At 35.6% G+C, this 26,350-nt stretch overlaps 1 protein-coding gene across 4 annotated transcripts in view; it reads left to right on the top strand.

Moving 5' to 3' along the window:
- Stxbp5l (syntaxin binding protein 5L) overlaps positions 1 to 26,350 on the top strand; it is a 197,706-nt gene that overhangs the window by 37,133 nt on the left and 134,223 nt on the right. For all 4 annotated transcript variants that reach the window (XM_038345561.1, XM_038345559.1, XM_038345560.1 and 1 more), the window contains exons 2-4: positions 1,794 to 1,891; positions 20,725 to 20,806; positions 23,046 to 23,146. In XM_038345561.1, coding sequence (XP_038201489.1) covers positions 1,794 to 1,891; positions 20,725 to 20,806; positions 23,046 to 23,146 — 281 coding nt within the window. The remainder of the gene's footprint in view (positions 1 to 1,793; positions 1,892 to 20,724; positions 20,807 to 23,045; positions 23,147 to 26,350) is intronic.

The raw sequence follows: 26,350 nt of genomic DNA, 5'->3' as shown, positions 1-26,350 counted from the left end.
AATTCATTTTTATTTTTACTTTTTCCAACAATAATGTATCTATTTAAATATTATAAGGAGATCATGGAATTAATCTGAAGAGTCAGTCAGTATCACAAACTAATAAGCTCACAGAGGTTGTAGTGACATAAAGTACAGCATGCTCATAAGATTCCTTTTGATAAATATCATTTGTAAAGAGACATATGATTAAAAATTATGTTCATTTCTCTGTATCATACATATAATTATTTTGTGAATAGATAGAAGTTCTTACAGTTTGAAGCTCAGACCTGTAGGAATCAAAATTTAAGGAAGGAAAATGGTTAAGTAAGTTAATTTTGATGTCAGATATGTATAAAGATATAGGAAGTACATGCATCTAGTCTATATACTCCAGATATACTTAAAGATGATGCAATTATATATGACATCATACTTCTATTTCTGGAATAAACTATTTGAAATACATTTCATTATTGTCTTTATTAATGCATTAGATTACTAATATCTTATTTAGCATTTTGTACTTATGTTCATTAATATTTTCCTTTACAATGCTTAAGATAACATAAAATTATATAAGTTGTACAATGTAATGAGTTTTCTCTGGTATTATTACCATAGTAAGAGAAGTATTTTATCTCTCAGAGCCTTTTGTCTCCAGCTCATTCTTCTTCTGCTAATGAGCCCAGGATGGCAAGCAAACAACCTCTAGTGACAAAAACAAACCAACTAGCCAATTGAGGAAAGAATTTGACATTGAATTAATAGCAAGCAGATAAAAACTAAGCAAGTTAATAAAACAATTTCAGTCCCAGGGAGTAAACAATTTGTGTGGCAGAATAAGAGAGTAGCAATAGCACAGTTCAAGTAATTATGCTTTATTGGGGAAACAGGCATTTAGTAAGAACATGTGCCTGTGTAATGGAAGGGGTGGTGAAGAAAAGAAAATGCTTTTCTTAAAAGTTAGTAAGTAAAAAAAACCAAACAAATACCAGAAAAGAATAAAAATAATTAAATCTGGAAAGGAAGTTATTAAAGAGCAATAGGACCGATGAATTTTAATCATCACAAATTATGTGATTTGTTAAACTGCAGGACAGTGATAGAAAATAAAATTAGGTGGGAGAGAAACAAGTAGGACACAAAATTGTAATGCATTAGTCACAATACTTTTGATACTCATTCATATTACCGAGTCTATTAGTAATACCTTTTTACTGTTACATGGTATTTCATTTCATGGTTGTATCACATTTTAAAATTCTTTTATTGATAGGCATCTGGGATAGTTCTGATTTTCTACTATTATGATTAAAGCTGTTAGTATCAATTAAAAAATTATTTTGTGGACATATGCCTTAAATTTTCTGAGGTGCATATGCAGTGGAATTGCTAGAGCCTAGTACAGGTATAAATGGTATATGTTTAGTTTGTTTACAAATTGTAAGATAGTCTTTTTTTCTTTTTCAAGACAAAGTTTCTCTGTGTAACCCTGGCTGTCTTGGAACTCACTCTGTAGAGACGCTCGACCCAGGCTCACAGATATCCACATGCCTCTGCCTCCAAAATCTTGGGATTAAAGGTGTGTGCCACCACTGCCTGACTGTATAATAATTCTCTAAAGTGGTTACAAAATAATTTATTTTGTACTGTCACCAACAATGTTTTAGAGGTTATTCCATGCCCATTTTGCCCATTTTTTTTTCATCTAAAAGCTAATTATAGTCATCCTTGTGGTCATGTAATAGTGTCTTGCTTTGATTTTAATTTTTCCTTCCCTGACAGCTATTTTTACTCCTCTTTTTCAGACAGTTCGGCATGGTTTTCCTTATCAGCCCACAGCACTGGCCTTTGATCCAGTCCAGAAAATCTTGGCTATTGGTACAAGAACAGGTGCTATACGAATGTATCCTTAATTTTTGTTAGTTATTCATTCAAGTAAGTAAAGCATTTATAACCAAAAGGTGTATTTTTTAAAATTAATAACTATTGCTAAAAATCACTACTGTCAAATTTCTTAGTATAGTTTTTGCCTTTGAGATCACTGTTGATGTTCCTTCTTTAGCTTCTGTTAGTGCTCACTTGTGTTGTTTTCTTTTTCTGATTAGTCTATTTAGAAGTTTGTCAGTTTGGACTCACATTTCTTTATTATTTACCTCTGTTCTATCAAAGTTTCTACTTTGATCTTTTTTGAAATTTACTTTGTGTTTAGTTTGTCCCTTTGTAGTTTCTTAAGGTAGAAGCAGACATTAATTTGACAGCTTCTTTTATAATAATGTGCATATAGTGCTATAGGTTTATTCCCAAATGCATTTTAACATAGTCTCCCTTTTTTGTAAATTAAACCTTTTATTTTAAGTTTACATTTAAGTATAAGAAATATTTCTGAGACATCTCGTGTATTCTCTGATCCAGTTTCTTTTACCTGTAATGTTTTATAAAGCTGTTGTGTGATACTACATCTAGGAACCTGGAGAGACGGCTCAGCAGCAAAAGTACTTGCTATTCTTGCAGAGGGCCTGAGCATCAATAGGGTGGCTCCTTATGGTTTATAACTCCATCACTTCTGGCTTCTGAGGGCAACAGGCATACACATGGAGCTCATACATTCATGCAGGCACTCATACATAAACATAGATTTAAAAAAATCCTAAGAACAATATTCTATACTTCTACAGTCACATTATTTTGGCAAAGAGACCAACAACACACATTGGTGCTAACAAAACTGGTTAACGACATGTGCAAGAATGAAACTAGATTTTTCTCTCTCATCCTGCATAAAACTCAACTCCAGTATATCAAAGATTTCAGTATAAGATTTGGTACCCTGAATCTGATGGAGGAGGAAGTAGGGAATATACGTGAACTTATTGGCACAGGAAAGGAACATTATTCACTGCAAACAGGTGCAGTCACTATGGATATCAGTGTGGAGATTCTTCTCAAAGCTAGAAAGAGAGCTTCTATATGATTAGTTAAACCCCTCTTGGACATATACCCAAAGAACTCTGTGGTGGTAGTTTAAATGGGATTGGCCCTCAGAGGCTCATATAGTTAAATATTTGATCCCTAGTTCAAGTGTTTCGGGAAGTATTAGAAATGTGGCCTTGCTGGAATAGGTGTGTCACTTGAAGTTTCAAAAGCCCATGCCAAATCGGGGCTTTCTATCTCTGCCCCCAACTTGTGGATCAGAAGTACTGTCTCAACTCCTGTTTCAGCACGCTGCTTGCCTGCCTGCTGCCATGCTTCCTGTCATGATGGTCAGAAATTCACCCTCTGAAGTGTAAGCAAGCCCTCAATTAAAGGCTTTCTTTTATAAGTTGCCTTGGTCATGGTGTCTCTACAGCAGTAGAAAAGTAAATAGGAACTCTGTATCCTATCGTAGGGAAACTTGCTCATCTACGTTCATTATGTCTCTAATCACAAGACATAGTCAAAGACAAAGAGTCAGGAAAGGGAAACAACCTAGATGTCCATGACTAAATAAGGAATATGTGGTGTTGTGAGATGTTAAGCTCTTTTGGCTTTTTGAGGGTCCTACCACCCAGCTCCCAAATAAATCACATGGGGGCTTATTATTACTTTTGAATGCCCTGCCTTAGCATGGCTTGTTTCTTACCAGCTTTTCTTAAATTATCCCAACTACCTTTTGCCTCTGGGCTTTTATCTTTCTCTATTTTTGTTTACCTTTCTTGTCTTCTTTCTCCATGGCTTGCTGTGTAGCTGGGTGGTTGGTCCCTGATGTCCTCGTCTCCTTGTTCTCTTGCTCCTCACTAGTTCTCCTCCCAGAGTTCTCCTTCTATTTATACTCTCTGCCTGTTAGCCCTGCCTATCCTTGCTCCTGCCTTGCTATTGGCTGTTTATCTCTTTATTAGGATCATCAGGTGTTTTAAACAGGCACAGTAACACAGCTTCACAGAGTTAAACAAATGCAGTGTAAAGAAAAGTCCTACACCTGAAAATAATATTTCCCAACAATATGGTATGTTTAAAAATTGAATATTATTCATCTGTTAAGAAAAAAACTAAAATTCACAGGTAGGTAGATGAATCTTGAAATAATCATTTTATTTCTAGACAAATGTCCTATGTTTTTTCCTTTGTGAATGTTAGTTTTGTATTTCCAGATATGTGTGTTTCCTTTGCAATGCACATAGAGATTAATAAATTATTAAGGTGCTATATGGAAGGGAGGACTTCAGGGAAGGGGAGATAGAACACAGTGGTATAAAGGGTTAAAGGAAAATAATGGAACAGGAAGGGCTTAATGGGGTGGGTATTGGGAGGGCAGGGTAGAGAAAAGAATAAGAGAAAGGGGTAAATAATTCTAAATACTTTGAAAAAGTCATAAGAAAACCTACCACCGCAGAAACGTCCTAAAATATATATGTATTATGTATTACATATTACACATATGTAATAAGAGTTTAAATGAAGTCACCCTATGATGGAATAATAATGTCCCTGGTAGACCCCACAGGCTAGCAGGGTACAGTGTCACGAATGGGTTACTTCTTTTGGAGTTGTTGGCCATTGAGGTTCCATAGATCCTCCCAAACATTACAGATGATTGCCAAAGCTTTTTACCTTCCATAACCAGACATTAAGTCCATATTACTTAAGACACCACATAGTTGAGTCACAAGAACACAGAGAAATCAAGATGGCACTCAAATGGAAGTTTCACACCTATAGGCTAGCTTTCACCATGCTGGAAGATGCTATCTATGCATGCTCTTGGAGTAGAAAAACAGTCATTTATATTATCCAGCTACAATAATAGTTGACTTGGTAAGACATGTCCACTTGTGCAATAGTGGCGCATCCACTGGTATAATAATGGCATGAACAGTATGGGAATAACCAACCACTTTCTGCTTGGATTTAAGGTTCACTCCACTGATTGAAACCCATACCTGATACAAATATCGGGCCCAAGAACCTGTGGCTAGATAGGTCCAAGGCCCTAGGGAATAAACTACTATTACTCTGCTAAAGGACATAATAGTAAACCAACTCCTAATGACTTATCATTCTATACAAAGATCAACATATCTTTTAACCCTCATCAGAACATCTTTTGCAATAGAAGGAAATTAATATAGAGACCTACTTGTCAAGTAGAAGAGAAGTAGCTACAGAATTCCCAGTCCTAAACAGGGCATCTTTATTACATTTCTTCTTTCTAATGCTCAGGAATCATTTTGGAAAAGGAGGTAGAGGTACTAAGATAACTACAAGGAAACTGATTTCTGGGCACAGCAGGTCAGTTGTACATATGAGTTCAGATGAGTTGTGACGACATGAACAAGACTTGGGTAAGCTTAAGCCAGCCAAAGATCTCAAGATAGAGAGTAGAGACGGGCTCAAATTCCCACCTCTGTAGCTGAGGAACTATTGGAAATTGACAGTTCCAGAGTGAAAGAGTACATCATGAAGGGGAAGCATAATTGCAGGAGCGTGAGGCCAGCTGTCACATTAATTGCCAGCAGCTCTTCAGGTAGAGGTCGGGCCTCAAGAGTTCTTCCCCGATCCGTGATGGAATGTTGAAATGCCCAATCTTGTGTAAGTCCACAACAGCTGTATGTCATGCTTGCAAAAACCATGTCATATCCAGCAGACAGTGTTTCATTGGCACATACGTCCCCATCCTCCTTCTCTTACATTCTCTCCGTCTCCTTGTCTGCAATGTTCCCTAGGCCTTTTAAGGAGTGAAACAGATGTCCTATTTGGGGCTGATCATTCAACAGTCACTTGTTTTCAATTACTTGACCAATTATTTCATTACTTCTTTATTAAATCACCTTTTCATATCTTACATTGACTTTCTTATTCCAGTTAACTGTATGTGCTGTCTTGGACTTCATTCAGGAATGTATTTGTTTCCTCTTTCATTCTTTGAGTATATTTATAATCATTTGAGTTCATTGTCTGGAATTTTGACTAAGGTCTCAGGAGAGGGGCCAGTGCTCTGGATTGGGTAGTCTTTGGAGGACACAGACTGCCTTAGTTTTCCACATTACTTCGTTTTACACTGGGACTTGCTCATCTAGAGTTAGATTGTTGGTGGAATTTCTTTCTTATTTATTTGGCTCACCTGTTTTCTTTCAATGGCAGCGTTTGAAATGTTTCAGAGGTACTATATTGTAGCAGGACTGAAGAATCATTTCCCCCTGTTAGACTAGTGTTTAGGGATCTATTCCCTATGTTCTCCTCAAGAGAATGTTTGCAATAACAGTCCCTATCCAGGGACAGACCCTCTATGAAGATAGAACCTAGTGCAAAACACTCACCCCATAAAAGGCAATACTTCTAGAGAGTGAAAGGACACTTATAGTACCATACATATGTTATCATATATTAACTATTGGGGATGTGAGTGCGGGAGGAAGGAAGATGAAAACAGTGAGACACAGTGATTAACACTTGTAGCACTTGGGTGACATAAAGTAGAGGGGTTAGTTAGTTAGAGTTGCTATTGCCGTGATGAAACACCTCGACCAAAATAAAGTTGGAAAGGGTTTATTTGGCTTACACTCTACATCACTGTTCGTCATTGAAGGAAGTCGGGACAGAAACTCCAACAGATCAGGAACCTGGAGACAGGATCTGGTGCTGTAGAGTCCATGGAGAGGTGCTGCCTGCTGGCTTGTTCTTCATGGTTTGTTCAGCCTTCTTTCTCATAGAACCCAGGACCACCAGCTCTGGGATAGTACCACTCACCATGGGCTGGTACTACCTACATCAATCACTAATTAAGAAAATACCTTACAGCTGGATCTTATGGAGGCATTTTTTTCAATTGAGGTTCCCTCCTTTCAGACGACTCTAGCTTGTGTCAAGCTGACACAAAACTAGCCAGGACAGGGGAGAATATAAACAGAAAAGGGAACTTTAGGGGCACTGAAGGGTGTGTATAGGTATGACGGGGAGGAGTGGAGACTGGCCAAAGGTAGACAGAAAGAGAGATGAAGATATGCTGTCAGGTATCTTAGAACTACCAGACCTCTCAGCAGCTCTAGAGATGTACAAACCTGGGCTGGGCACTCAGTGCTCTTTGCCAGCGATAAAAGAGAAATGAAGCCAGGCGGTGGTGCCATGTGCCTTTGATCCAAGAACTCAGGAGGCAGAGGCAGGTGGATCTCTGTGGGTTTGAGGCCTGCCTGGTCTACAAAGTGAGTTGAGGACAGCCAGGATTGTTACACCTGTCTTAAAAAAGAAACCCTGTCTTATAACACACACACCCCTCCCCCCCAAAAAAAAAGAGAAAGGAAGAAGAGAAAAAGAAAGAAAGAAGGAAGGAAAGAGACAGAAAAAGAAGAGTGAGAGAAAAGTGATAACTTTATTTTTTTTAAAAAGGATATGGGGCAAGAAAAGAACAGGGGTGAGCAGACCTGCTAAATCGACATTGGGCATTAAATAAATAAATGGGTATAGGGAGAGAGGGATGTATAAACAGGATATACAAACTTATTGCTAAGTTCCATCTGACATCTCATTTGTTCCTTCTCTGGCTCCTAAAACCTGTCTTGCTACTGGAATTGCTCTGCAATGGGCAGTCCCAGTTGTTTCCCATATTTCTGAGGACTCCATATCTCTGGATCAGGCTCTACCTCTGAACTTGGTTCTAGCTCTGGTTCCTGCTTGGGTTTGGCTATGCTTGCATCTCTGGCTCTCTTCTGGCTCTTACTTGGCTTGATGTCTGGAACTTACTCCCTACTCCTGAGGCTGAGTTTTAGCGCATCTTCCCTGAGTAGTAATGGGAACCAGGAGCAGATGGCTGTGAGGGGCAGGAAAATGAAGGAAGACAGTCGAAGCCACAGGTGTATCTGACATGCTTTATTCATTCTGGGTAAGAGATGCCCCTGAGTCCAAGAATACAGAATTGCACGAAAGTGGCTCTTGCCAGAATTTGTTGCATAACAAATTACATAAAAAGGACTTTTATTCCTTAGTCACGGTTCCTTGTATATCCCATTGCAGCCATCTTATCGAAGTCATTCTGGGTATCTATACCATTGCCATGTTGTTTAAATTTATATCTGTCACTCACAGCCTTTATCCTCTTTCAAGCTGATCAGTTGGATCATTCCTTAGTGTTCTCTCTGTGGAGGAGGGGCCAGTGGGAGCCCTTGATTCAGCCATTTCTCTGTTTAGGTCCCAGAATGTGGAAGATCAAAGGCTATAAGGTGTTGTTGGTGGTTCCCCCTCCCTCACCTCAGTGGCTCAGTACTGTTTCTGCTTTTTAGTTCTGTAAGTCAGTGTCTTTGAGGAAAGCCACTTCCCACCAGGTTTCTTTGTGGAGCTTGGTTTAGCCAGTCCCACTGATTTGAGATTCTCTCCCAGGCTCCCTGTGGAGATCTTGACCTTGTCAGTTCATTGGCCGACATTTCTTTTGTAGGAACAATATTATTTTCTACTGTCTTGACTGTTTTTTTCACCTTCCGAAGTTTTAATTTATTTTTTGGTGAAGCTTCTAATCAACCGTCTTACCCAGAAGTCTGTTTAATTTTCTTACTTGATTGTTCTGGCCAGAATGTCTTGCAGAACAGATATGGTGACAGTTGGCAGCTTTTTTGTTATTCCTGACTTTGAAGGGAAAGCTTTTGTTAGAAGAGAAAAGTCTTGCTGGCCTGTGTGGAGACTTAGCATTCCAGTTGAGCTGGTTTAGTCACCAGCTAAGGCACCACTGCAGGAAAGTGGTTGCCTTAGGCCATGCTGAGGAGATAGGTGAAACAACCCATGCTTTAATGAGGTACTGTACTTTCCTTCTCAGAATTCCTGATTGCTAGGAATGATAAAAATTATTTGAAATATTTATTAGATATTTTTTCTTCATTTTTAAAAATTTATTTAATGATTTAATCAATGTGCATTGGTGTTTTGACTGTGTAAGGAAGGGTGTCAGGTCCCCTGAAAGTAGTTACAGGCGTTAGCCACCATGTGGGTACTTGAAATTTTGAACATGGATCCTCTGAAAGAACAGTCAGTGCTCTTAACCACTGAGCCATTTCTCCAGCCTCCATATTTTTCTTCTTTTGAGAACTCTTCTGTTTATATCCCAGGCCCATTTTTTGAATGGGTCGCTTGTTTTTTTTGTTTTTTTTTTTTTAGTTCTTTATATATTCTGGATATTAATCATCTGCCAGATGTATAGCTGTCAATGATGCTCTCCCATTCTGTGGGCTTCCTCTTCATGTGGTTGTTTCTTTAGCTGTATGGAACTTTTTATTTTGATGAATTTCTGTCAACTGTTGGTCTTAATTCTTGGGCAAATGGAGCTCTATTGAGAAAGTAATTTCCTACATTTATATCATATAGGGAATTGCCTATGTTTTCTTCTGGCACTCCAGGCTTCATTTTTAGGTCTTTGATTAATTTTGAGTTAGTTGTTTTGTAGGTGATGAATATGAATCTAATTTCATTCTTTTTCATCCAGTTTTCCCAGAGCCATTTGCTGAAGGTGCTTTCCTTTCTCCATTGTATGTTTTTTGACATCTTTGTCAAATATTAAGTAGCTGAAGTTACATGTGCTTATGTTTACATCTTTGATTTTATTTTATTGGTCTACATGTCTGTTTTTGTACCAGTACCGTACCGCTATTTTGCTTGCTTGGCTTTTTTGTTTGTTTTATTTTTATCATGTTGGCTATGAAATGTATCTTGAGATCTGGAATTGTAATCGCTCCAGCATTGTTCTTCTGCTCAGGATTGTTTTGGTTATCCAGAATCTTTTGTAGTTTTAAATGAGTTTTTGGATATTTTCTTCGATTTTTGTGTAGAATGAGATGGGATTTTGATTGGGGTTACATCAAATCTGTAAATAGTTTTTGATAAAATGATCATTTTCACAATATTCTAACCCATGAGTATAGTATTATTATGCCCAGATCACTGGGACCACCAAAAGACCATATGGGAGATTGAATCCCATATGTAAAAGCAAAGAGCCTTTATTCAAGTTCAAACTCGGGCTCTCCATGTGTCCAACACTTTGGCACAATCAACCTTGAGCTCAGTTGGGGTGGGGTTCTTATAATAGCAGAGGTTGGGGTGAGGGATTTCTAAGGTTCGGGACCCCTGATTGACTGACATTTGTCTAGGGGTGTCCCTGTAAAAAGGGAATGGGTGTGTGCTGGGCTTTGGAATGTTAGATATTTTCTCTTGGAGGTTGGACCTGGATGGTACCTGGATGTTTTTTTCTTGGAACCAGGTATTGCCTTAGGGTGAAATCAAACTCAGGCCTCTATTGAATTTGTCCTTACTCTATTTGCTTGTGCCTTTCTCTGTCTCTTAGAGGTTTAAAGTTTTCATTGTGAAGGTTCTTCACCACCTTGGTTAGTTTTATTTCTAAATATTTTGTTTTCTTTGAGGCAATTTAAATGGGAGTGTCTCCATGATATGTTTCTCTGTATTATTTGTGCAAGTTGATTCTGTACCTTGCCATATTGTCTATTATTTCTAGAGATTTTCTGATAAAATTTTTAAGATGCCTCATGTATATAATATCAAGTCATTTTTAAATATAGTGTGCTTTCTTATTTCTAACCCTTTAATTTCCTTCTCTTGACTTATTGCTCCAGCTAGTGCTTCTAACACATTGTTGAAAAAGAATGGGGATAATGAATATCCTTTATCTCATTCCTGAGTTTAGTGTTGCTTTGAGTTTTTCTTTATGTTCAACATGAATATTGGAATTTTCCTTTTTTGTTTATTTTGCTGTGAATCAGTGCTTAAACTTTTCTTAGTTGGGAAGCTGTATTACTATTTCTTTCTCCTCATTTGTTATGGGTTTGTTTAGGTTATTGACTTCTTGGTTTAAATTTTAACTTAAAAAATTCACCTATTTCTTTTAGGTTTCCCAACTTAATGAAGTACAGGATTTTTAAAAAGTGTTCCCTTATAATATTTTAAATTTCTTTGGTATTTGTTATAATGTTTCCCTATTGTTCATTTCTGATTCTGTTAATTTGCATCCACTCTTTCCTTTGTCTGTCAATCTTGTTTATCTTCTCAAAGAACCATGTCTTAGATTGGTGATTCTTTGTATTGTTTTCTTTGTATTTTTATTATTTCTTGTCATTGATTTGTTTTAAATTTGGTTTGTTCTTGCTTTTCCAACTTTTTTTTCTACCTTTCGTGTCTTGGTTTCTATGGCTCAAGTATGTGATGTCTTTAGCAGTATGGTATTGCCGTCAAGTTCTGAAGGGCGATCAGTGACATCAGCAAACGCTTGTAATGCTTGTGGATCCATGAGATCCTATTTTATAACAACTCAAAAAGAGTTAACCCATTTCAGGTATTTTTTTAAATTTGCTTGCATGTGTTATCTAGTAGGGTTATTGTTCCCCTATTGTAGGGTAACTCCATTAAAATTCTTTTTATATGTGTATGTGTACATGAATATATTTTTAGAAGCTACTACAGCAGTAGGTTTATGACTTTTCGAAAGGCCTTTAGTATTAGTTATCTCTCCCCATTTTCCTTCCTCTATTCAATGGTTTATTGGATAGAGGCCATACCATCCCCACTCCAATTTAACCCTTTCTGTTCCATTATTCCTCTTGAACCCTTGAATTTTAGCTGATGAATGTAATCCATCAAGGTTACAACTGAGTCAAAACCATTACTACTGTTATTTTTGTCATTTTTCTTTTTGGTGTTTTGAATAGTTAGTGTTTTTTCTTTCCTTTTTTATTGCTAATTATGATTTTGTGGTCTATTGCTTTAATAAGGTTTGATTCTTTCCTTTTTCTCTCTTGTGAATCTCTTCTGGTGAGTTACATATTTTCATGATAATAGTTATCTTTTGGTTTTGGATGTAGGACTTCCTGAACCCTATTTTGTAATTGTCTAGTGGTGATGATCTTCTTGAGTTTTTGGGGTATTTTTTGAAAGGTTTTTTTTTTTCTCTTCTGTTTCTGAAAAGCTTTGCAATGTCTTGCTTAGAAATTGTTTTCTTCCAGAAGATACAATGTATTATTTTTTTCTCTCTTGGCTTATAAAGTTCAGGTGGAAGTTTCTGTCCAACCAGCCACCTCCCAAATAACCACACAGAGACTTATTATTAATTATAAATGCTCAGTTGATAGCTTAGGCTTGTTACTAACCAGCTCTTATATTATAAACCATATTATCTATGGTCTACAACATGGCTTGGTACCTCTTTTTCAGTATGGTATGTTAATCTTGCTTCTTTCTGTGTCTGAGTGACTCTGCCCTCCTTCTTCCCAGTGTTCTCCCACTCTGACTCTCCATTCTAAATTCTTCCTGCCTAGCTATTGGCCAGTTGCCACTTTATTAAACAAATGAGAGCAACACATATTCAAAGTGTACAATAGAATTATTTTATAACATTTCCCCCTTTTGTCTAATTAAAAAGGAAGGTTTTAACTTTAACATAGTAAAATACAGTAAAAGAGTTATCAAGTAAGAATTACAGTCACAACATATTATTTGTTTTATATTTGAACAGGTAAAATATAGGTTACATGTCATGTAGTTTTCTAAGGTTTATTTCTTCATGTTAGTAGGCAGTATTTTCAAGGTGGTCTTCCTCAATCAAACTTGATCTTCTTCAACCCTGAATGAATTCATAGCCTTTTATTTTCTGTGGGAACAAAAGCATAACCTCTTCTCAAAGCAATACACATTTTGACTTCCATTTTGAAGTTAATTTAATTTAGCAGTTTCTATAATCTAACGTCTGTCAGCAACTATTGTACATTCATCATCAATCAAAAAATTCAAAGGCAACACAATAACATAAATGGTCCAGACTCCCTGTGTATTTCCCATATCTACGTGGGTTATTCATTTTATTATTATTATTTTATTTCTCCCTTTAAAGACTTTATCACTTTTAAACTATTCTTTTTTTCTATTACTATCTTTTTCTTTCTATTTATTTATTTTTGTTGTTGTTGTTTTACAAGACAGGGTTTCTCTGTAGCTTTGGAGCCTGTCCTAAAACTAACTCTAGAGTTACAACTCTGTGGCCTTGAACTCACAGAGATCCTCCTGCCTCTGCCTCCCAGAGTGCTGGGGTTAAAGGTGTGTGCCACCACCACCCAGCAACCACAGCAACTCTTCTAAAGGAAAATATCTACTTGGAGCCGGTTTACAGGTTCACAGGTGTAGTTTATTATTTTTATGGCCAGAAGCATGGCAGCAGGCAGGCAGACATGGTGCTAGAAAAATAGCTGTGAGTTCTAATTCTGGATTGTCATGCAGCAGGAAGAGAGTGATCCTGTGCTTGGTTTGAGCTTCTGAAACTTCAAAGCTCGCCCCCTATGACATATTTCCTTCAACAAGGTCACACCTTCTCCAGCCAGGCCACACATCTAATAATGCCACTCCTTATGAGTCGTTGGGAACCATTTTTATTTAAATCACCACATTGAGTTAAGTTAAGTTTGTTCTCTATCATTTCCATACATGTATGTAATGCAGTTAGGTTAAAAAATCTCCTGTATTGTTTTTTTCTCTAGGTTTTCTTACTGTCAGCTTACCCTTCTGCTATTCTAAGTTGCTCTCTTAGTAGATCTACCTAGATCTTCTTTTCAAGGTTATGTAACACTTGTCAAGCTATACCTACTACGAGGTATGAAAGAATTAGGAAACTTCTCCTGGCACAATCTTTATAGTAGTAACTATTGCATCATATAAAACTTAGGGTTCACATTCAGTTAGGACATTTGGCATGAGCAATTCAAAGTTCTAAGTGATAGTTGTAGCTTAATGTTTATTGAGGTTCTTTTTTTTAGTTTGTTTCTTTTTTTTGAGATTGTTGTATCTCTTTAAAAGCATTGCTTCCTCCTAGAATTAGTATTTCTAGTTCAAAAGAGATTAAATTTGTATGGATGTGTTTATTTTAAAGGCATACTAAATAATTTACTGGGAAGGCTGAAAACACACTCCAGGCAAGCTTCCAGAACCAACACTATGCACTGTATAAAAATTGCCTGAGTATGATGCTCTTAAAAAAAATAAAAATTAGCATTTCTAACTACATTTCAAAAGATCTTAGGAACCTCACAGGCTAAATGACAGGGAATAATCATTTCATAAAAGACCCTACAGGGCATGTGATTAAAACTGCATAAGAAATTTGTATATTTTTCTCATGGTAGTGGATTTAAAAAACAGATATAACATTATACAATTTGTACTGTAGAAAGATGACTCAGAATGAATGGTAGAGAATAAATTGGAAAAAAGGTATCTTAATAAGTGTTCTCTAGAGGAAACAGCCACTAGCATGTCTGTATATATGTCAATTAATCATCAGTCATTTTAAAGAATTGGCCCATACATTGATAAGAGTCTCAAATCCAAAATCTAGAGTAAGTTTGACTGGCTAGAAACCCGGGAAGGAGTTGAAGTTGCAGCCTTGTGTCTAAAGGCAGTCTGGAAGCAGACTTCCTTCTTAGGGTATCTCAGTCTTTTTCCTGAAAAGCTTCAAGGATTAAGAGGAGGTACATTCTTATAATGGAGGACAGTTTACTATATTCAAGACTTTACTGATTTAGAAATAAAGCATACCTAAAAAATGCTTCCTTAGCAAGATGTATGCTAACATTTGAAAAAAAACAATTAAAAAAAGGGTGTCATGGCCTATTTAAGTTAACGCATTAAAATCAACCATTGCATGGGGAGTCCAGTTAAGATGGAATGTGAGATCATCTGTGATTAGGAATTTCTAAAGAATATTTCCTCAGTCTTAAACATTACCAGATTCTCTGTAACTACCATTCGACTTTCAACATCTATTATGTTTTATGTAACTAAGGATTTAATATTTGAAAGGTAAATTATAGTCTTTTATTTTTGTTACATTTTATACATTTTTAAAAATTAGGTAAACTGAAATGTCATCACTGAGAAGTATAAAGAAGATTGTGAAAACACAAATTGAACTGAGTAATAAATTACTGCCTTAAGATCTTAAATTACTATCTTTTAATGGCATTTTGTGTTTATGATTTTTTAAATCAATTTATGTGAATCCTTTAGTAACTGCAAAATAGCAGTACAAAACTGTTTTAGATATTATTTAAAAATGGATATCTACAAAATAACACTATCTGTCTAAATAGAAAATGGAGTCTATTGAGGCAGACAAGGAAAAGGTAACATTGCCATAAAACACACCTGTTATAAGTATTCACTCACTAATGTCCCATCAAAATGACATACCCACACTTTTTACCTTGATCTTTGAGTAGCTATGTTCTGCTCTGTAACTGATCGTGTACTAAGTAGGGAAACTAAATACCGTAACCCCCAACATCCCAAAACAAATTGTGACTTTATTTGGTTAGGACTGAGTCCATACAGTTTGTGCAGAGCACATTTTCTTCAGTAGCCAGTGAAATTCCACTGTACCCAGAAGCAGAGATTTAGTTTATGTAGGGTGAAGACATTTACTAGTTACATGGTTACCTGTAGTCACATGGGCCCTCGTTCAAAACTGATTAAGCAATTGGAACCGATGACATTTCATATGTTGACAGGGCATGAAAATATTTATTTATTATAGAGTTGAGAGAATTGTTCGAGCACATCCAAAATGAGAAAAAGAAAGAAAATGGCCTGAATTTTTATTCGAGTTACAGTGTGGGATTAGGATCAGAGCTGCACTATTAGCGCAAGAGCTTGCATAGTTCAAATCTCCTGCTGGTGGCAAAGGAGAAAAAAGCCTAGACTTTCTTATGAGTCTGTTTAGATGTGTTCACAAGGAAAGGAGGAGGATAAAACATAGCTTAAAATCTGTCAGCATCAGACATCAAAAAGTTGAAGTCAACATCATCTTTATACTGGTTTATTTATACCTACAAAAAAGGCATAAGTCTATGGAGTTGAAGGCAATTATTTAGACTACAAATCTTTAGGGAAAGCTATGATTTCTGAAAAACTTTTAACTGCTAGTTTTGTCAAAATGAAGGCTGCCCTGGTTATCTTTAATCGTCAGTCTGACACAGCCTAGAGTCATCTTAGAGGAAAATTTCATTTGAGGAATCGTCTATATGACGTTGGTCTGTTGTCATGTCTGTGGGAGGTTGTCTTGATTATTGTTGATAGAGGAGAGCCCAACCCACTAGGTAGCGTCATCCCTAGGCAGGTGGTCTTGAATTGAGTAAATAAGTTAGTTTAGGATAGTTCCATGGAGACACCAAGATGAGCCTTTGCTGAAAATACAGCCTTTGTAGCAGTAGAGACTCCGGGTTATTGGAGATGCCAGGACCATGGAATGTTTGCCAAGAGCAATGGCAACTGTGAAGTGAAGACAGCCTAGGCCTGAGACCAGTGTGTGTGCTGCAGGTGGCAGAGCTGTAGACTTAACATTTAAATTTGTTCCATGTTTATAGCCAGAAATATAATTGACTTTTAAAGCTTTTAATATTTTATTTATTGTGTGTGTGTGCGTGTGTTTATGTTGTGTGTGTGTGAGGGGGGAATGGGGACCAGATGATTCTGTCTTTCTACCATGTGGCTCCTGAGAATGAAACTCAGGTTTTCAGGTTTGGTGACAGGTATGTTGACATGCTGAGCCATCTTCTTCACGATTCAATTAATTTAGGAGCCATGTAGCAGTTTTGTGGTTTTCTTCCGAAGTTATGATACATTCTACATATAGATGCAATTTTAATTCTTCCTTTCCTATCTGCATACCATTTAATTTTTTTACTCTATTCCTCTTACTACTACATGTAGTATGGTATTAAATAGATAGGGACAATGATAATGGAGCTTTGCCCTTTCAGTGTGTGAAACTCAAGATGCTATCCTTTTACTTTTTACAGTAATGTGACTGATGTGCAGATTTTCCTTAGATGACCTTCTGTGAGGGGATTTGTTTTCCTAGTTTACTGGAGATTATGAATGAGCTCTCACATTTTATCAGAAGCCTTTTCTGTATCTATAAAAAATTGTTCTAAGTTAATTGAATGAACTACATTGATTTTTCAAGGTTAAACCGACTTTGAATTCCAAGGACAAATTCTATTCAATTACAGCATACAATTACTCTTATACATTGTATTTAGTTGGCTAAAATTTTTATTAACATTTTCAAATTGTGTTCAAAGGAGATGCTAGTCTGAAAATCTAATTTTATATTTTTTTATTTGTCACCAGAATGCTATTTTCATAAAATGTGTCTGAAACTAACTTTTCTTTACGCATTCTCTAGCATTTTGTAAAACTGCTACTTAAAGAAATGTTTCATAAAAGTGACAGCTGTTGTCATCTGGTCCTGGAGTTTCCTTTGGGAAAGGGTTTCTAGTTAGAATTTAGTTTTATTAGTTGATGTTATTGTTTCTATTTTTTGTGTAGTTTGTGTTTTTCCAAGACTTCTTCCATTTCATATACTTTGTAAGATTAATTGGTATAGTAATTTTCTTATTTATTTTTGATTTCTGATGACATATCTCCTTGTAGGTACTTACATAAGACATCTGTGTTCTTGTCAATAAGTCTGAATGGATGTTATCAATTTTAGTTAATTTTTTCAAGTCAGTTTTTAATTTTTTTGATTTTTGTTGTTACTTTACTTAATTGATTTCTCTGCTTCCCTTGTTACTGCTTTGTTTATGCTGCTCTTGGGATTAATTTACTTTAAAATTACTTTTTCTAGCTGGGCAGTATGGCGCATGCCTTTAATCCCAGCACATGGGAGGCAGAGGCTGCCGGATCTCTGTGAGTTCGAGGCCAGCCTGGTCTACAAGAGCTAGTTCCAGGACAGGCTCCAAAGCTACAGAGAAACCCTATCTTGAAACAACAACAACAACAAAAAAAAAAAAAAAAAAAAAGCCAAAATTTTTTTTCCTAGCTTCTACTTAGGTAGGTGTGGAGGTTATGGGAAGATTTGGGGAAGGAGAACAGTTATCAGAATATATTATATGAGCACAAATTTCTTCTAAATGTTTTTCTATGTTTAGAGCTTAGGTAATTAATTTGAGATACTTTTGTATTTTCTAACAAAGTTTATCATAAAGTCTAAATTTTCATCAAGTATGGCTAACCCTAACTCTAACCCCATACTTCTGATGCATTATATTTTATCACTCTATTATAATTTTTTGTAATTATCATGTGAAGTGATTATCTTAAGCCTTGGTAATATTTATGTTCTGTAGTCTAGTTTATGTTATATCAATATATTTCATTTCTATATTTTGATAGTGTTTCATGGCATATAAGTTTTGAAGTTTTAAAGTTTTAGTCTATTTATTTAGTATATTTGTACACACACACACACACACACACACCCTGTTTTGCTTTGTTATGCATTTGACAACAGTTCACGTGTCCCAGTCTAGCTTATAACTAACCACATACCCTAGGCCGGCCTCAGAGTGCAACAATTCTCCTGTCTCAGCTTTTCAAGTGCTGAGATTAAAGGCATGAGCCATTGTATCTGGCTTATTTCTAAATTTTAAAAGGAGTTACTGTAGGCATTGTATAGTTGGATTGTTGCTTTTTTTCTCTGATGTGACATTTACTGCACTTTAATTGGAATATAAATTCTATTTGTTTACAATGTGAAATTGATGTGACTGAATTAAATCTAGTATCTTGCAGTTTGTTTTCTAGTACTCTTACTAGATCTGTTTTCCCTCCCTTTTCTATTTGATGGGGAGTTTTAAGAGCTGATTTTACCTGCTGTCAGCATTCCTTAGTTCTTTGTGTAGGGTTCAGACCTCCACTCTGGCCTATTGTTGTCCTTGGAGTAAAGGGGAGGGGGAAATGATGTAATTATATTATAATCTCAAAAGGTATCTCATTGGTAGAGACATATTATTAACCTATTAGCTTATTTATTTAGCCTTCCTTTTGATGTAGTACAGGAACCACCTTTAATCTAGGAGATGACTTTTCCTCACTATGGAGACAATGTTTGTTTTAGTGTTCTGCATGACTGTTCAGTGAATTTTGAGGTTTCCACTTTAAAACTTTAAATGATGGGGACATGAAACATTCCTGGTCTCATTTAAACACAAGTCTCACTTAAACACAAGTTCCTTGTTTTGTTCTTTCTTTCTTGGCTTTGTTCTTTAAGAGGGAGCTTTTTTTTTTTTTTTTTTTTTTTTTTTTTTTTTTTTTTTTTTTTTTTTTTTTGGATGGTGTCATTTGTTTGCTTTTGGGCTGGTTTGTTCAAGAAGTACATTCTTCCTTTTTTTTTTTTTTTCCCAGTTTCAAAGAGTTTCCACAACTCTATTCCCTGTTCCATATTTCGCTTAACTCCATGGTGCTTTTTGCAGATCTCTGAAATACTTAGTATGCATCCACTTTGCTGTGCTTTTGGACCTTGTGAATTCTCCTTGTTTTTAGCCTTCCTCACTTCCTCCTGTCTTTTCAACAAAGGGGGCCTACTAAGATCTCACAGCCCTATAGTGTGGCCTGGATGTTCTCTATAGAGTACCCTGAGCAGTGAGAAAGCTTGAGTCTTCCTATAGTCTTCCATCCTTCCTTACCTTTCTCCTTTGTTCCCTATCTGACTCATTCCTCATTTGATATGCAATGTCTGAAAACTGTAGTGTTCACATGAGTGTAATCACATCAATATTGTTTACACTTTTTGTTTTGTTTTGTTTTATGAGACAGGGTTTCTTTGTGTAACAGTCCTAGCTGTCTTGGAACTAGCTCTTGAAGACCAGGCTGGCTTCGAAATCATGGAGATCCACCTGCCTCTACCTCCCGAGTGCTGGGATTAAATACATGCGCTACTGCTGCATGTAGTAAATTTAAGTATAAATTTAATAGTTTATACTTTTTAATTGCTTAGGTAGGAGGATCAATATGCCCCCTGTTTCTTCACTATGGCTGGGAATAAAGTTTTCATGCAATTTTTTGACTTTAAGAAGCAAATGATAATTATATATCGAAATATGTCATTTGTTAAGGAATACATTAATAATAAAATTTGTTCTGTGGTGTTTTGCTTTCTTCCCTTTTTACAATCTTTCATCCTTTTTTCTTTTCTCTTGTTCCCTCTCTGACTTATAGAATTTTTTATGTAAACTGAAAAATATATTACTATTTTTCTTAATATCTGTCTTTTCAGTTATATTTGTCTATGCAGAAAGTGTTTTGTATGTCATGTATTAATCTATTTCTTTATAACCTATTGGTTTTAAAATGTGGTTAGAAGGGCTTTATATTAATATTGTTATCAATATTGCCAACATACTTAAATATATTAAATTGTGTTGTTATAGGACAGAGTCTCTCTATGTAGTCCTGGCTGTTCTGAAACTTATTGTGTAGACCAGGCCAGCCTGAAACTCAAAGACCCTCCTATCTCTGCCTCCCAAGTAGTGAGATTAAAGGCATGTGTCACCATGCCCAGCTAACTTAATACAATTTTTATGATTTCATTTATTGTATTTAACCTTTCAATTGTTTGAACCTACTCTGGGGAAAGAACTGTTTAATCAGATAAATATTTAATCAGATAAATAAATCAGAGATGAGATGTGTCTGAATTCTCAATTCTTGTTTTACTTTAATGGGAAGGAAACTCCAATGTTTTATTAAAATTCTTCTAATTGTTAGACTATTACTCATTTATACCACATAATTAAATTTGTGTAAAGTAAAATATTTCAATTTCTTAAAAAATAAGAACAACGAAGAACCAAAACATTAGTTGCTGAAAAAGTCAGATTCTCCTTCGCCTTTTAATATTTGTGCTAATGCGAGCGTTAGAATCCTTGACCTTGATTGTGCTAGACTTGGGAGGCCTGGTGTTGACTGCCACTGCCAGCATGAAAGTGCTGCAGCTGTCTTGCAGCTCCAGTTCCTGATCAATGAGGTAAGATACTTTTCTCCATTTCAAACACATGCACAGAGTATTTTTGATTATCTAAATCACATATATGCACGTATTCACACTCACAGAGTAATACTGATTGAGTATTCCTTATCTAAAATAGTTAGGTTTACAAAGTCTATGGATCTTAGATTTTAAATTTTGGAATACTTGCATATATATTGAGACACCTTGGAAAAGATACCCACATCTAAATATTAAATTCATTTATATTCTTTGTATACCTATACACATAGTTTGAAGGTAATTATATATATATATTTTTTTCAATGTTCTTATATTTTGAATTTAATTACAGTAGATTAGATATGGAATTTTTCCTTTGTGGACCTTTTTAACTTTTGGAGCATCTAAGATTTTGTATATTTAAATATTCAAACTGTAGTTGATATCATTCTTTTTGATATTATGATTTTAGGTGTTTAAAAATAGATATGTATACATCTTTACTGGTATTCATATTTTTCATATTTTTATATTAAATTTAAAATCTAATAGGAAATACTAAATTTAATATAAGACATTAAATTTAAAATCTAATTTTAATACTAAACTTAGTAAGAGGAAAGCATTTTGTCTATCAGAAGATCCTTTTATTGTGATTGTGTATCATAATTTTAAAATTTATTTAATATTTTTCTAAATCATTAAGCTTTCTTTCTTCTCACTTTCTTCCCCCAATTTAAATATTTTGCTTGTATCGAAATTGAAAGTATATTCTTACTTACCAGTAGGCTTTTGTGTGTATAATCCGTGCATCTTTTATCTGTACATATTATGTTTTTAATGTGAGTTATTTGGGACAATTAAGAAAGGAAGGTTTGTGACTTAATAGTGATGTGTTTGTGTTAAGCTGACAAGGGGTTAATTGTGCTGGCTAGTTTCATGTCAACTTGGCACAAGAGAGAGTTACCTGAAAGGAGGAAACCACAACTGAAAACATACCTCCATAAGGTCCAACTGTAGGGAAATTTCTTAGTGACTAATGGTGGAAGGCCCAGCCTATTGTGGGTGGGGCTTTCCCTGGTCTAGCCCTCCTGAGTTCTGTAAGAAAGCTGGCTGAGCTAGGCAGTAAGCAGCATGCCTCCATGGCCTCAGCGGCATTAGCTCCTGCTCCTAGAATCCTGGCCTGTTTGAATTCCCATCCCGGCTTCCTTTGAGGAGAAAGGAGCAGTGCTGTGGAAATAGAAGCCAAATGCACTCTTTTGTTTTTGGTTTAGGAACTGTTTCAGAAAGACATTTAGAGTCTTCTTTCTCTTAATTTCTGGACAAGAAGTGAAGTTGGAAATTTAAAAATAGGTTTAAAAATATATTTAAAAAGATATAGAATATAAATAAGAGAGTGTGTGTGACTGAGGTTGTAAACTGTGAAAGATTATCTTAGCAAAGTTGTTTGGGAAACATATAAAGCATTTTAGGCATCTCGACATCACCATGCATTTGCCAGACAGCTATTAGAGAACATTTAGTACTTCAGGTGTCATTTCAGCGAGGAAGCAGTACTACAGTAAAAGTTGTGACATACTGCAGATGATCTTTAGATGTGTGTATAAAATTAAATGTGACAGTTATCTGCATATATGCTTTCTGTTACTTTCAATGGTAGAACATATTTTATTGTATTTGAGATAGGATTAATTTGTAATTGGTGTTCTAAGGTAAAGAATTTTAGTATTATTTTTATAGTTATACCTAATTCAAGGTGAAAAAATATTTTATTGTAGGTATTTTTAAATATCACTGATAAGGTTTTTTAGATTGTAAGTAGGTCAAATTATAAAATACGTAATTTTAAGAAACTGCACAATTTTTAGATAAAGTTATAGTTTTCTGGGCTCTCCCACATATATTAGTAATCAATAAATATGCTGCAGACATTCCACAGGTGGATCTAATGGAGGCATTTCCTCAGATGAGGGCCCTCCACTCCAGTGACTCTATTTGTGTCAGGTTGATAATAAGACCCGACCAGTAGGGAAGGCGTATTGATTATTCCTCTCTAACAGTAAACGGGTATTTCTGAACAAGCCATTCTGGCCATCCTCGTGTAGCAAGCCACTTGCCTCTCCAACTCAACAACCTTAAACTTTCATACTGTAATTTCCTTCTTTTTTTCTAGGCTACGTAAGTACATATCTATTCAAGCAATGATAAATCTATAAATTTGTTGTTTCTGCTGTCCTAGTAGGTAAGCTATATATTTTGTCTTCTTTTCTCACAGGGTGCTTTGGTTAGTGCAAGTTCAGATGACACACTTCATTTGTGGAATCTGAGACAGAAGAGGCCAGCCATTCTTCATTCACTTAAGTTTAACAGAGAACGGTAAGGACCTTTGTGAATAACTGTATGATGTGACAGAACTGTATCTTGAGCAAGTTTCATGCTAGTTTGACAGACTTCTTTTATAAATTTAAGCTCTTTCTAAATTTTTTTCATAGAAAATGAATAATTGGGATAGATTCAACCACTTATGAAAATGTGAAACGCCTAAACCTTTTGTTCTCTGAGCTATTGAACATCACCTCAGCAATCATATTTTCTTTTCCCTGGGCTATGGCAATGAAAACATAGACCTAAGGTTTAAAAATCAAGTAAAAGTAAATTTAATTCACAAATTTTTTTATTATTTAAGATATCTCCAGTGTTCCAGCCCTTACCCTCTTATCTAAATACTTTTTTAGTAGTAATGTCATTCTAATTAAATACTGAATTTTAGCATTGCCAAAGATGATGCTTTAATAAAAATTAAGTTCCCCTCCTTTTAGAATGATCATAGCCAGGGGGTTTATTTGAATGGAAACAGAAGTTATTTTATTGGTAATAAATTTTATCATATTTTAATATTTCCAGTATTTGATTTAATTAGACCTAGATCTATGCACATCCACTTAACTAAGAGTCATCAGTGATCAAGCAAACACTGAGATGTACATTAACTATTTAGAGTAGTCTATTTACTATGTGGAAAGCAACCAGACTTTTCTTTTTATAGTAAATGGAAAAGCACACCACAGGATAATTTGATGTTAAAGAGAGGAAGAGAAATCTTTGAGAAGTGAACTTAAACAGATTGACACCAAACGAAGGTAGACACCGGAGGGGAGCAGTTTTAACCCAGAGCTATTTGCAGATGATATGACAGTGTACATAGTGATCCCTATAAACCAATCTTAAAATAAAATTATTTTGTGTGTATTCACTGCTACCATATAGAGATACAATTAAACTTTGAATGTTGATTTTGTAATTTACATTTCACTACACTCACCAAAGTGTTTCAGGTTCAGACAGATGCGTGTACATAGGATCTACGTGGTAGGACAGAATATCTCCCGTGTGTCCATGTGCCTGTGCTTGTTGAAATGTCCTGTTCTCACCATCTGAGTTCTTCATCTTATCTATAAATGGTCTTAATGGGACTTAGTAGTAGCTATGAAAAGAGACATATAAGTCTTCTGCTACTTCTCTCCACACTATTATTACCTTGCATTTTCAGTATTTATTGTATATCTTCCAAAACCTTAACCTCATGTTTGCAGACCTGTGCTTAGAAGTATCTATGCTTTAAGCTGAGTGGTGGTGGTGCATGCCTTTAATACCAGCACTAGGGAGGCAAAGGCAGGTGGATCTCTATGAGTTTGAGGCCAGCCTGGTCTAAAGAGCTAGTTCCAGGATAGACTCCAAAGCTACGGAGAAACACTGTCTTGAAAAACAAACAAACAAACAAACAAACAAAAAAGAAGCACTTATGCTTTGTTAAGCTTTCTGCTCTCGCTGTCCTGACTTTCTAAAATAACCATACCTTTTCATTTGATTTTTGAAAGTGATCTAGTGTAACAGTAGAACATATTCATAAACAAAGGAATGTTACAAGAAGCTCCACTGTGTTTTGCTGTGTTGTTCACATATAGTGCTGTGATATTTGTGATTTTAAGGTAATCACAGTGTTTATTTTTAAATAAGCACAAGGCGATGTGTCAGGTCTGTAATAGAGGAAGAAGACAACCCTGAAGGGAGGGCCTGTGGTGGCTGCTTTTATGTTAGTTTGACACAAGCTAGAATCATTTGGGAAGAAGAACTCTCAGTTGAGAAAACACCTTTATAAAATCAAGCTGTAGGTAGGAACAGAGTGCCTTTTTAAAAAATTAGTAATTGATATAGGAAGGCCTAGCTCATTGTGGGTGGTGCTACTTCTCATCTGGTGATCCTGGATTCTTAAGAAAGTAGACTGAGCAAGCCATGAGGAGCAAGTCAGTAAGTAGCACTCCTCCATAGCCTCTGAATCAGTTCCTGCCACCAGGTTCATCTCTTGGGTTCTTGCCCCAACTTCCCTGGATGATGAACTTAAAGCTATAAGATAAAACAAACCCTTCCCTCCTCAAGTTTGTATTGGTCATGGTGTTAATGTCACAGCAATAGCAACTGCAGCTAAGACAAGGCCCCTAAATAAGACACGGCCCCTAAGACAAGGCCCCTAACTAAGTTAGGGCCTCTAACTAAGACATAGCCCCTAACTAAGACAGGACCCCTAACTAAGACATGGGCCATAACTAAGACAAGGCCCCTAACTAAGACAAGGCCCCTTAGACAGAGCCATAGTTTTTATACAGACTACATTTTGCTTCAACTGAAAACAGATGACAGTGACATTCTAAGAATTACCCTGTATTATTGCTTTTCATTCATGTTAATTTCCTCTATCTGATAAGAATAGTTACGGTCACCTAGCTTATCATAATGACACAGAAAAGTTATAGAGCAACCACTGTTTTTCTTCCAAATCTTCCCCACATATTAGGAAGCATATGTTAATGTAGTGATGGCATGTAAGCATCAGCAAGTGAAAGAAAAGTGCATTCTAGCTCGCAGTGCTTGTGCTTTGACAAGAATCATGTACATATTATAAAATATAAATTATTTCAACAACTAAGAATATGGGTTATGTATATCACTATTTTGGATTTGGAAATGCTGGCACACGAAATGAGTGTTAATTCATTTTGAGACATAAATTTTAAATTTTTCTTTATTTAGAGAAACAAAGATGAAAAGTCAAGAGAGAAACTCCTAAAGAAAAAGTTTTATATTTTATTACCCATTCTCTTTGGTTTTGAATAAAACCCCCTATAGTTGTATTTTGCACAATTTATGAATCAGTCTTAGTTCTAGGAATTTGTTTTGTAGGCTTCTTGAAATCTTGCACTTAAAAAAACATGTAATCTGAAAATAGAGAAAAATATACAACTTAAAATTATAAGATTATTGTTATTAAACTACCTTTTCCTGTCTTAACAAACTGCCTAGATAATTCTACATGTCAATGGTAAGAATGAACAGCATTGCTTTTTTCTGTCTTAGGCAAAAAAACTAATTTACTGTATTGTCACTGAGGAAAATATTAGTTGTATGTTTTATCAAGTTAAGAAAATGTCTCTATATAACTAGTTCTTTAGTTTTTAAAATCATGAATGACAGTTTGTGTTTGAATTTCAACCTTTCCTCTATGTAGATCCCATTTATATGTTT

This window comes from Arvicola amphibius, chromosome 10 (assembly GCF_903992535.2).
Source record: "Arvicola amphibius chromosome 10, mArvAmp1.2, whole genome shotgun sequence".
NCBI classification, from domain to species: domain Eukaryota; kingdom Metazoa; phylum Chordata; class Mammalia; order Rodentia; family Cricetidae; genus Arvicola; species Arvicola amphibius.
Note: the sequence above shows the minus strand (reverse complement) of the source record. Positions and strands in the feature narration are given on the sequence as shown.